This window comes from Bombus pascuorum, chromosome 13, assembly GCF_905332965.1.
Source record: "Bombus pascuorum chromosome 13, iyBomPasc1.1, whole genome shotgun sequence".
NCBI classification, from domain to species: Eukaryota; Metazoa; Arthropoda; class Insecta; order Hymenoptera; family Apidae; genus Bombus; species Bombus pascuorum.
In genome coordinates, this window is record NC_083500.1 from 6,566,516 (window position 1) to 6,578,697 (window position 12,182).

The 12,182-nt window shown below is 26.6% G+C and overlaps 4 protein-coding genes across 4 annotated transcripts; 3 read left to right on the top strand and 1 right to left on the bottom strand.

Moving 5' to 3' along the window:
• Positions 1-30: 30 nt before the first annotated feature.
• Positions 31-1,387, top strand: LOC132913666 (adenine phosphoribosyltransferase). The gene is made up of 5 exons (XM_060972166.1): positions 31-172; positions 246-346; positions 495-726; positions 824-902; positions 988-1,387. Exons 2-5 carry the CDS (start codon positions 264-266, stop codon positions 1,125-1,127), a joined length of 534 nt encoding a protein of 177 aa, XP_060828149.1. The 5' UTR covers positions 31-172; positions 246-263; the 3' UTR covers positions 1,128-1,387.
• A 26-nt stretch (positions 1,388-1,413) lies between these two features.
• Positions 1,414-12,182, bottom strand: LOC132913672 (uncharacterized). The gene is made up of 11 exons (XM_060972171.1): positions 12,106-12,182; positions 11,261-11,466; positions 10,556-10,763; positions 9,981-10,138; positions 9,701-9,841; positions 9,459-9,621; positions 9,161-9,394; positions 8,965-9,079; positions 2,177-3,584; positions 1,868-2,097; positions 1,414-1,793 (listed from the first exon to the last, which is right to left on the bottom strand). The coding sequence occupies exons 2-11, from the start codon at positions 11,365-11,367 to the stop codon at positions 1,501-1,503; spliced, it is 3,057 nt and encodes a 1,018-aa protein (XP_060828154.1). The 5' UTR covers positions 11,368-11,466; positions 12,106-12,182; the 3' UTR covers positions 1,414-1,500.
• LOC132913671 (DET1- and DDB1-associated protein 1) lies at positions 4,020-6,124 on the top strand. The gene is made up of 5 exons (XM_060972170.1): positions 4,020-4,034; positions 4,533-4,696; positions 5,073-5,211; positions 5,296-5,357; positions 5,440-6,124. The coding sequence occupies exons 2-5, from the start codon at positions 4,676-4,678 to the stop codon at positions 5,545-5,547; spliced, it is 330 nt and encodes a 109-aa protein (XP_060828153.1). The 5' UTR covers positions 4,020-4,034; positions 4,533-4,675; the 3' UTR covers positions 5,548-6,124.
• LOC132913658 (protein KTI12 homolog) lies at positions 6,592-7,984 on the top strand. Its single transcript, XM_060972152.1, has 5 exons — positions 6,592-6,950; positions 7,028-7,289; positions 7,368-7,506; positions 7,583-7,645; positions 7,779-7,984. Exons 1-5 carry the CDS (start codon positions 6,791-6,793, stop codon positions 7,974-7,976), a joined length of 822 nt encoding a protein of 273 aa, XP_060828135.1. The 5' UTR covers positions 6,592-6,790; the 3' UTR covers positions 7,977-7,984.

Here is a 12,182-nt window from a genome sequence, read left to right on the forward strand (position 1 = left end):
CGAATTAAAAAGTAAATCATAGTTTGTATTTTGTAACGCAAGATGACGTTTATGTTAATTTTTAACGCAATAATGCAAGTGTAACCATAGAGATCACATGATCTCTTAAATTAAAATACGTGTATATAAATTTTTCTTTTTATAATTTCAGTTCCTATAATTTCTTGTTACGGTATGTATATAATTACTTGTTCAGTTAAATGTTATTTCATTACAATACAATGAAAATCGTTTATTGTTTTCAGTATCGTTATCCACTCAATATGAATAAAGACGAAAAAATTCAATTGTTACGAGATGCAATCGATGTTTATCCCAATTTTCCAAAGCCTGGCATTATATATCGGTAAATAATAAAATTATATTATTTAATTAATATTATATTTTTTGATTTATTAGGGTTATATAGTTAATGTTAAATACTATCATGTGAAAAATTGCATGTGTTCATAAAGTAATGTTATTGTACTTTGAGCTTTATTATATATTTTCAGAGATATATTTGGAGTATTTCGCAACATTGTAGCATTGAGAGCAATGAAAGATTTAATAGTGGAACACATTTTATTTTTGGAAGTTGATTTGGTTGTAGGTTTGGATTCAAGAGGTTTTCTTTTTGGTCCAATCATATGCATGGAATTGGGAAAACCTTTTTTACCAGTTAGGAAGAAAGGAAAACTCCCAGGAAACGTTGTGCAACATACTTTTACTCTTGAATATGGACAGGTTCATATATAAAACAAAATTTATAGAATATTGTAATTATAGGTATATTTTACTTTAATGTTACTTTCAATATTATTTCCGGGTTTCATTTGTACAGGATACTTTTGAAATACAAACAAAACACATAAAAAAAGGTACAAGAGTACTTATCGTAGATGATTTACTAGCAACAGGAGGTAATTAATATATAATAACAGAAAAATAAATATCCTTAGTATTTTACAAGTAGAAAAATGAGTTTTAATAATAATATGTCCATAGGTTCTATGCTAGCTGCAATAAGTTTAATAAAATCAACTGGTGCTGAAGTGATTGAATGTTTAACAATAATTGAATTAACTGGATTAAAGGGAAGAGAAAGGCTTGGTGTACCTGTTCACTCATTTGTTCAATATGATTAATCTTCCTGAAGTAACATAAAATGCACAATTTTTTATTTAAAGGCTTTAGACAATATAAAGTGCAATATTAACATTCTCAAACCAAGCATTTAAATAAAAGAACATTTTTATAACAACAAAACAATATTTTTGTAAAATAAATATATATATATATAAATGTTTTATTATTTTGTAATTCAATTTATGAAGATACTTCATAATACTTACAAATTATAAATATTGTATAAAAATTTTAGTAAATATAAATTAGTAAATCTCAACAGAGTTTTAAATATTGTATAACATCTTTTTACATTAAAATCTTTATTTCCGCAAGCATGATACAAAAGAAATATTAATTCCTTTATTATAATCTTGTAATATACAAAACATGTTAACTATTAACTACTTTTGATTTTTGAGATCTTAAAGAACTCAAAAAGCTTTGTACTTCATATTCTAATTTGTTCACATCTTCTTGTAATTGAAAATAACGTTTTGTTTTACCATTTTTCGAACATGCAATATCTTTATCACTTGTAGTATCTAAATTTAAATGCAAGCTATCATGAAATTGATCACAAATACATTCGCAACTAACTTTATATGTTTCTGTTGGTCCTTGTTCTGTTGTTCTTATTTCCCAATTTGTATCAAACAATTGTTGTTTGAAACATTTGTGTGCCTCTAAAAGAAACAAATTTGAATTCCTACAATTTATATTTTTATTGCTGTAATGTTTCAAGAATATACAATCTTACCCTTTAATCTTGTTTGATTGATTTGATCCATAAAAGCTTTAGCTTCGTGTTCCAGTCTATTTATTTCTGCAATTTCTATAACTTTTTGATTGCATTGACGCATTATTCTTTGTTTTTTCTTCAACTTTTCTAATTCGAGAACAGAGATTTCATCTGTTAAAAATTTGGGAAAATCATCTAACATAAATGGTGGATATGGCCCTTTGGAAGGTAATGTAATTACTTCATCCCTAGAAAACATATTGTGTAATATAGTTCTTAATATAACAATACAAAAATATTGTTACAATCAAAAGAAAATTGCTTTACCTAAGGTAATGGCTAGGATGTATTCTTAATGGTAAATTATTATCAAGTTGTTGAGCAACTTTCAGTAATTCATGTGCACCAATATGACCTTGTTTAGTAAAATATCTTTTAATATTTTCTTGTGCTTGTAATGAAGAAATGATAATTTCACGGGAACATATACTGTATGCAACAATACTCATCAATAGAAGTGAAGGTTTTTTACAGGATATTAGATTATCCCATAAAATTAACCACTCAGGACCAGATAAGACTTCACTCATACCAGTCTTTAAAAGAGGCCATGCATATTCACTAGATGTTATTCCTCGTTCACAAAAAACATTTAACAAGGACGGATCTGCTTGTAGAAGAATATTTTCTATTATACCTAACACATTTAATGGTGGTAAAGGATGATATTCAAACCACTTTTGACAATAATTCAATAATATAGTTAAAATGAGTTCAAAGCCAAGTAGTAGATCTTTCTGTAATAAAAATAAAGCAATTAATTTTTCTTGATGTGTCATCTGTTTCAATATATTATGAATATATATTATATATTTTATTACCTGAAATATAATAAGAAATGGAAAAACTAAATTTGGTAAAAATGAACATTGTACTAATAAAGGACACCATTGTATTAAGCAATGAACAGTAGTCATTAATAATATATGTTTACTTCTACTTGCTAATGGATAGTTTTTTAATATGTCTGAAGTGAAATTTATATTAGCAGCTTTATTAGCCAAGGCATTATATGAACATTTATTAGCTGGCAAATTTAGAATAGTCGACCATATTAATACTCGATATTTTCCAGGATATTCTCCATATTCTTTTAAAATAAGTATTAATCTTTCTAAGCGTAATTCGTGTTTAATGTTTTGTCTAACACATTGTAAGTGATCATATATTCCATGTGCATGTGGTCTACATGGTTCTGTTAACTTTTGCAAAGATTCACATTTTTTTGAAAATAATTTCTCATTAATTATTAATTTTAGATGACCCTCCTTTTCTATATATGCTATATACCTGCCAGTGGAAGAAACTGCAATTTTTTTTATTGGTTTGGTAACTTGTAGAATATCAATGACACAAGACTGATTTAGATCAAAGAAGTAAAGATTAGAGCTTGATAAAATACATGCCATTATACTAATTGCTCCATTATCCAAAGATGGTACAAGTGATAAATATTTCACTGCAATAAAATTTTCTGGCAAACTTAAAGTTTTCATTAAAGTCCAGTTACACGTATTCAGAATGGCAATTTTATTTTGAGTGCCAACTATAATCATTGCTCTTCCATTTTGTGTAAAGACAAAGTCTTTAATATTTCGTATTCCAAATATCTTTGCATCGATTTTAACATTGTTTTCTAATTGATTGAAATTCCATACTTGGAGAGTATCATTGCAATAAAGTACAACAATATGTCCTAAGTTTGAAAAACTTGTCTTTTTTATTATAAAATTTTTTGGACAAGCTCTTAACTGTTGAGCTTTGTTACAGGAGTTTAAACACCATATTATAACTTCTTTATGTGAAGAAGTTAAACAATAATTTTTGTAAAAAGAAACATATACTGGGGGTACCTTATGAGCAATTAACAAGCAAAATTGAGAAACATCTGCATTTATTCTCAATATTTTTATGTCACCTGTAGCAAGACCAACTAATATTTCAAGTTTATTTATGGGATTAAATGCCACGAATGTTGCTCGTCCGACGTTTCCTAATTTTTGATAGGAAGGACAATTATTCATTAGATCGGTGTAATATAAATATCCTGCTGTATCACTTGCAATAAAATGTTCTTCAGTCCAATCAAATGCTACATGCGAAAAATTAACTCTTGACGGACATTGTATCCTTTTAATTGCTTCTGGTTCAAGTTCATAATTATTACTATCGAGTTTTCTTAAATTCTGCCATTTTCTCTTATACATTATATTAATTTTTAAACAATAGATAGTTTCATTTCAGTATCAATGATCTTTAGGTTATGTTTACGTTGAGAAACGTCAAACATGACATTATTTACATCATCCCGGTTTTGCTTGTTTGAAACTTTTACTTGACATAAAGAATTAAGAAAAAAAAGAAAATTGGTGATAAAACTATATAATCATATAATCATATTAAATTATTTAAAAATTAGGCTTCTTGCATTGGATTATTTTCTATTGTCACGTGTATATTATAGATTAACTACTAACTAAATAATAATTATAATTGCGAAATGAAATATTGCTTAATTCTAAAATATGTCATTACAGCATATTATATGGTTTTTGAATTTTCTATTTTGCCGCTTTGAATTTGTGAAATATTTTTGTTATTTCTTACGTCATTAACTACGTAGTGAGTGAAATAAGATCTAGACAGTTTGGGTTCTGTGGCTGTTTATTGAAATGATGACAGTTGATTCTATATCAATTAAAGAGTTTTAAAGATTAATTTCTCGCTAAAGAGATTATTAATATTTCGGGTGATTGACAACGTGATATGTCAGATAACTGCAAAATGGTAATATATATTTTTTATTTTTATTTTATAGAAGTTGTTTCTCGTTGTAATCTGATTTTTAGGTTATACACAACTTGTGTTGAGGTGTTATGAAAGCAAATAATCATCTCCCACATTTCAGTTGTCAAAAATAATTATTTTTTTATATATATCCTCGATGTAATTCTTTTATTAGTAATTGAATAAAATTATTTTAAAATATTTAATTTCTCGTATAATGATACATATAATAAATATAACAGTAATTTGAAAATATTTCCTTTAATGAATGTTATGTTATTTAAGAGAGGCAGTAATTTTAGGTTAATTTATATTAAAAAATTAAATTAATAATTTTTTCTAATTCAATTTTAATCTAACTTATTCTTATTTCTAGTCTGTCGCTGAATTCTTAAAGGGTTTGCCTTCGCACAATGAAAATAATTTTGCTAATTTTCATACGGATAGTGGAAATAGAACTTGTGTAAAAAAACCTTCAGTTTATCTTCCTACAAAGGACCATCCTTCAGAACAAAGTAAGATAATTTCAGTATATATTTATGTATTTCTACAATGAATATTAAAAAATAAATGATTATAAATATAATTATTATTTTCAGTTATAGTGACAGAGAAAACAACCATATTGTTAAGGTACCTTCATCAACATTGGGATAAAAATGTAAAAATTATATATATTTTTGTAAAAGTATTTTTTATTAGTATTTTAGATGTGCAGTTTATTTATCAATTATATTTTTCAGCATGCTGATAGAAAACGTGATATTTTATCTGCTAATGGTGACTCAGAAGATGATGTTGCTACAATCCATAACAAAAGGCCACGTCTTGATATAAACCATACCATGTAAAATATACCTCGGATATAATTTTCATTATTTACTAAACCACATTTCCATTATCTGCTAAACTAATTTTCATTGTCTATTAAACTATGTGATTCTTGAATGTTACAAACATATCTACAGTTCAGAAAAATTATTTCAAAACGTTGCTCTTTTAGTTTTTAAATGTATAATTTGGATCAAACATTATGTGAAATATCAAAAATATAGGAAAAAACGTTTTCAAGTAATATTTCCTTAGATATGTAAAGTCATTATAATTTTATGTGATTATTTCATACTACTTTGTATTCTTGAAATTCGATTGGAAAAATTCGTATTAGCACATTAAATAATGCTCTACATTGCACAATATGTATAATTAAATGTGTTCATTATTACTGGTAAAACGTAAAACTGTAACTAATACAACATATATGTACATCACAATTCAGGAAACTACTAAAATTTCTTTAATTCAGGTCGTAATGGACCATTTATCTCGAAATAATTTTATAAATTTATGTTACAAATGCTCATTTTAAATATGTATTGCATATTTAGTGGTATAAGTTTTCAATATATATCTAATTTAAGAAAAATATATGTGATGTTTTATTTTATAAATGTCAGGTTATTTTGTTAAATTTTTTTCTTGTAACCATGTCAATATGTAGACAAGAATTTAACTAAATAAAAACCTTGGTAATAAGTATACGATTAGAAAAGTATGGCAATAAATTTTCGTTTTCGAAAAATAAGCAGTATTTTATGTAGATTTTATATTTTTATACTGTATAAAGTACAATTAAAACATAATTTTTTTAGAAACAGGCAGAGTTTTACTCTTCAATGTCTTTTTATTTACAAAATTTCTGTCATTAGTTTTATTTGATTTTATCTTAAATTTAAAATCTTTTTAAATCTAATGTATAATTCTTAGATTGGTATCTCTGGCGACAGAATAAATTTCCTCTCTGAAATTAAACACGATTGTAAAGTAAATATACGATCAAGTCTGTAAATAATACAATACCTGGTAATACTATATCTTGATTATTGTCTTTCTATTTTTATTATATGTTCTTATATTATTTTATTTTAAATTTATGTAATTATTCAGCCTTTTGTTCTTCATTTTTTAAAGAATGTATAAGAAACACGTTGTATAGATGCATCGTGAATCTGCATTTAACGATGGTTACGCCTATGATTTATGATAGGTTAAAGTGTTTATGTTGATTCGTTAATACTAAAAGAATATTTTACTATGCCACTTATTATTATTACTGGTATACCGTGTAGTAGTAAAACAACACGAACTTTTGAATTAAAGGAATATTTTATGAACAAAGGAAAGAATGTAAAAGTTATAAGTGAAATTGATGTTGTTACTAAAAGAGGTTTCGATCGAAATAAATTTTATGCTGGTTAGATACTACTTTATTTTAATTTTATTATTAACGAAAAACATTCAGATTTATTTTGATTTTATTATTTGCTGTAGATTCTAAAAACGAAAAAAGTGTGAGAAGTGACATAAAGTCAGCAGCTCAGCGAATATTAAACACAAATGATATATTAATTATCGACGGTAGTAATTATATTAAAGGATATCGTTATGAGATATATTGTATGACAAAACTATACAAAACTCCTCAGTGTACAATATTTTGTGATATACCAGTTGAGCATGCTTGGTTGTGGAATGAGAAAAGACCAAAATATGAACAATATAGCAGAGAAATTTTTGATGCACTTGTAATGAGGTAATCAAAAGTATCATGGATTAAATGTGACACTTTTTTTAATGAAATAAAATCAGAGATTTATAATATAATTCATAGATATGAAACACCGGACAATAAAAACCGTTGGGATATACCGTTATTTGCTGTATCAGCAGAAGATGATTTAAAATTTGATGAAATTTATAAATCGTTGTATGAAATAAAAGCACCAAAACCAAATTTAAGTACACAATGTGTTAGTATTGTCATATATATGACTTAAAATTTAAATTGATCAATATAATTTTTAATTTGATTATATCATATTTCAGCCACCATTGTCACCTACTAATTATTTATATGAATTGGATACTATAACTCAAGAAGTAGCTAATGTAAGTTGCTTAAAAATTGTTACTTATTAGCCAAGTATAATAAAATTTGTAGTAAATATTATAAGAAATATTAAACATCATAAACAACATTATTATGACAAATCATAAACACATATTTTCTATTTTGGCAAAGGCAATATTATCAGCTAAGCAATTGGGTATTGAAAGTGAATTTAAGATACCAGGATATAATTTAACAGTACAGAATCCATGTACTGCAGCACAGCTTATGAGGCTACGAAGACAATTTTTAACTTATAGTAAAATGCAACAAATTGAAATTAACCAAATTGCATTATTATTTGTACAATATCTTAATAAAAGTTTGTAAATAAAGAAGGTATTGATACATTTTATCATTATTTTTTACAAGGCAATACAAATCTGTTAATTAAATTTTCAGAAATGTACTTTTTTAATAAAAAATTACATTAGAGAGTACATCATTAGGCCTATTTTATTTTATAGTAATTTTGGCCTGCATATATTTTGCATTTCAAGATAAACTTTGGTTGCACAATATTACTGACTGTTTGGTTTGTAATAACATAATATCAAGTACATATTGTAAACAATTTTGAAACAGATATTGACATTTGTGCGATTTGAATATTATATATCTTTGAAAAAATTGATAAAATAACGAATACTACAATAAAAAATACCAGAGTTGTGGAATTGCACTCTCTTTATGATATTAATATAACTCACAGAATTAGACAAGGCAACATTGGTTTGTAAGAGAAATTTGACAAATAAAATGAAATTTGTCTTCAAACCAGTTGGAAAAAATATTGCGTAACATGCAACCAAATCGAGTTCCTTTTATTTCATATTATGACGCTATTTAGTAAATATCTCAAACAATAAACATTAATGATATGCTAAATCACAAATATTGAACTCAAAAGAAAAATTGCAAAACTGTTATTAGTACTAAAGAAGAGTCTCTTTGAACTTGTATCAACTTTTGTCGATATCTAAAACAATAACTGCATAATTTTATTATCCAATTTGTTAACAATAGAGCTGTCATGTTTGGCAGTTACTTACAGTGAAATGAAATTCTTGATAAAAAAATATTAGTTCAACTTTTAACAATATTTAAAGATTTTTGTTACTTTTTCTAGACTTAAATTACCTAATATTGACTTGTTTCATAAAGTATAACAGCTTTGCTTTTGTAATAATGAACCTATTACATAATGCATTTACAATTACATCAATTTTTCTTACAAGTGAAACACAGGAAGTCGTCAATAGTTAGTTTTCATGTTCTTGCATACCATTACTTTCAGTGCCATTTCTATAATTCACATTATTATCTATGTGTCTTTTAGGTTTTCGACAAACAAAATATACACTATTATATTCACATTGCAACATACTGTTAACGTTTTGTGCATATCGCGTTTTTACGCGCGTTTCTTCCTTCTAAAAATATTCTAAGTTGTAAAATTCGATTAAGTTTATAGTATTATCTAACAGTCAATGTCCTCTTATGAAGTTAATTACCTCTAATTGAAATCCAAATCCGTGAATCACATCGCGAACTACATCGTAACTTGGTTCTATAGAATCTTCCATTGGCATATCACTAAAATGATACAATAGTGGACCAAGATTTATCCATATACCTCCTGGCTTTAAAATTTTATAAATAGTCTCAATAAATTGTACAACATTATTTGCGCAATCTATAAAAAAACACGTGGCTACACAATCCCAGTGATTGTCTTCTGTATAAACCTGAGGTACAAAAATAGAAATTTTTAAGATATTTATTTATTTTTTAATATGTCCTGATATTTACCTCCAGAAAATCCCCAGCTGCCATGGAGAATTGCGCATTTTCTGGAAGATCACTAGGATTTACATCTGGGAAGAACACAGCTTGAGTTTGATGTTCCGGTTTTAAATTATTCATATATTGATGTACCCACGGATGTACTTGATATGAATTTACTCCTCTACATCTATAATGTATTAAATATGAATAGTAAAAGTCACCTTAAAAGGAATACTGTTTGCTAAAAACATTTAACTTTTACCTACTTATTTAATACAAAATGAGAAGCAAAGAGCATAAAAAGGGAAAATTCATTTCCTTGGCAAGTATATCCACGTCTCGCAATTTCATATGCTAGTCTTCCCAAACCTGCTCCAGGTACTAGAATTTGCACGTCTGATGGTGTACTGGAAATTTACCTATCATTTCATACTTTTCTGAACTATGTTTTACTACACCACTGTAGCTATTTTAGATGTCTGAATATATTTTGATGGAACATTTTATTCATGTGTAATGTGTTCAGAAAGTTTGAAGGGATCATACCAATAATCTACAGGAAATTGATTCATAATTTCATCTATAATAGGCTGATAACACGCCATTCGCTCTTCGGTACCTTCCACGCTCCAATCACGAACCAGTTGTTTAATGGTTGCTTGAACCTTTTCTTGATCAGCCATTACTGGACGAGGATTTAATGTCTGCAATTAGACCTACCTATATTTTGTACAATAGAATATACTTTTATAAAAAAAGAAGCTTGTTAAAATGATAAAAAAAATCCAAGCTTGAATGAGAGAAATAGGTAAAATATTTCTTCCTAGGCAATTAGTGTTATAGTAACAAAACTTTATATATAAGACACAGAAAGTTTTCTTCAAGAGTGTTAATGGTTAAATTAACCAACAATTAATGATAAGCTATATTGGTATAATTTTAAGATTTCTATTTTGAATAAAATAAAATAAAATAAAATAAAATAAAATATCATGTGACAGCATGAACACAATTGTGTTTATGTTTAATAAGGTTAATAGAATTAATTAGTCACAATTTTAAAAACATATCATATTGTACAACAGAATATACATGCCACACACCAGGTGAACTTTTCTTACACTGTCAGTCTGTGCAGTAGCTGGGCTCACATTTTCAAAAATATGTGCTACATCCTTTATGATAAGCTTAATTATCTCATCATTATTTTCAATACATCTTTTAACTTCTTGCAGATGTTCTCTATATTTTGACAAAAGCTTCTGATGATGAGCTGGAAGTGATAGCAAATATGATTCTGTTTTCTTAACCCTTAATAGTGAATGATTTCTGTAAAAAGAAAATTATGATATAAGTAATATTTATAATATTATTATATTCGTAAATTTTTAGCTTCATGCTTTACACAATTATAGTTATACAATCATGAATATTGAACTAATCTAAGTAGGACAGCAATTGAAAAACATAGCCATATCATAATTGAAAATCTATACATTTTTCTTGCTAAATACTCAAATTATGATACCTTTATTTTTAAAAACTATATTACAGTAATGTAATGTAAAAAATTATTCCTATAATTGTAGGATAACTATGAAAACTGCAAATAAAATATAACTCAATGCCATATCGTTGAAGGTTAAGCGGTGATATTAAGAAGTTTTGACGATAATCGAAAAATTTTGAACGATATCATATAAAGTTATCCAGAGTACTATGTTCGATGAAAAAAGCAAAAGAATAAGAGCAATAAAGATAAGAACGAAACATCGATTCGAGGATTAGAGTCAATCAAACAAAACGATTTTTCATGATATACTTACTTGTAATATTTAAAAGCTGAAACAATACGTTGAAAGTGTTTCCTCTCTTCTTCATCCTCGTAAGTGTCGTGCATTTTTTTTGGATAAGGATTCGACATTGTTTCCATTTTTATATTCGAACGTGGAGCTTAGTATTTTAATGAGTTTTTTAGCACGACGTTCAGTGGCGGCTTTCTTGGTGCACGCGTTATGACGCGTTCGTAGTACTACGATAAATTATTCTTTAAGGCTGAATCGTCAGCAGATTTGAATTTATTAACAAATACGCATTGAGATAAATATCATTTCATTTCTTTTAATATGTCAAAAATATATTTTGTATATAAAGAAATAACATTGTTCGGTTACATATGATATCAAGCTTTTTGTAATTTTAATCGCAAATACAAAGAAATATAAAATACTTGTAGTATTTAAAATATGTATATGTATGTATAGGCTCTAGTATAACCTAATATAATTTATATAAAAACTCACATTTGTCTCTTAATAAGAGAAAATATTTTATGTTTAAACAGAAAAAGGCAAAATAAGATTTTGTCGACTTCATTTCTTAATTTTACACTAGAATGGGTTATGTGGTGTAATTTTTCTATATGATTCATTACAATTAGCAAGAAATATATTACTTAAAAAAGTGGAGAGAGAAAAAAAAAAAAGAAAAAACTGTAAGAGTAACTATTATCGTTTAATTCCTTATGATACAATGTTCTATAATCTACACAATAATTAAAGCTACTTCAAAAATTCAAATTTTGTTAAGAGTCAAATAAAATTTGATTAATACTTGTTTCAATAATTTGGTATTATTGTAACGCAGGAAATCTATAAAATTTCTCGTTTACCACAATTGGAAACTGTGCCAAGGCACAGCTTGCATATCCGCAGAGTTTCTATAGCTGTTGCAAGTTGCAGGTAGCAC

Excerpts from the sequence above, each read along its gene's own strand:
- LOC132913666 (XM_060972166.1), top strand. The coding sequence starts at position 264 with ATGAATAAAGACGAAAAAATTCAATTGTTACGAGATGCAATCGATGTT. Across the intron at positions 347-494 it reads AAGCCTGGCATTATATATCG|AGATATATTTGGAGTATTTC; the intron begins GTAAATAATAAA and ends ATATATTTTCAG. Across the intron at positions 727-823 it reads TTACTCTTGAATATGGACAG|GATACTTTTGAAATACAAAC; the intron begins GTTCATATATAA and ends TCATTTGTACAG.
- LOC132913671 (XM_060972170.1), top strand. The coding sequence starts at position 4,676 with ATGTCAGATAACTGCAAAATG. Across the intron at positions 4,697-5,072 it reads TGTCAGATAACTGCAAAATG|TCTGTCGCTGAATTCTTAAA; the intron begins GTAATATATATT and ends TCTTATTTCTAG. Across the intron at positions 5,212-5,295 it reads GGACCATCCTTCAGAACAAA|TTATAGTGACAGAGAAAACA; the intron begins GTAAGATAATTT and ends TATTATTTTCAG.
- LOC132913658 (XM_060972152.1), top strand. The coding sequence starts at position 6,791 with ATGCCACTTATTATTATTACTGGTATACCGTGTAGTAGTAAAACAACA. Across the intron at positions 7,507-7,582 it reads CAAATTTAAGTACACAATGT|CCACCATTGTCACCTACTAA; the intron begins GTTAGTATTGTC and ends ATCATATTTCAG. Across the intron at positions 7,646-7,778 it reads TAACTCAAGAAGTAGCTAAT|GCAATATTATCAGCTAAGCA; the intron begins GTAAGTTGCTTA and ends ATTTTGGCAAAG.
- LOC132913672 (XM_060972171.1), bottom strand. The coding sequence starts at position 11,367 with ATGGAAACAATGTCGAATCCTTATCCAAAAAAAATGCACGACACTTAC. Across the intron at positions 9,622-9,700 it reads TCTCATTTTGTATTAAATAA|ATGTAGAGGAGTAAATTCAT; the intron begins GTAGGTAAAAGT and ends AATACATTATAG. Across the intron at positions 9,080-9,160 it reads GATTTGGATTTCAATTAGAG|AAGGAAGAAACGCGCGTAAA; the intron begins GTAATTAACTTC and ends GAATATTTTTAG.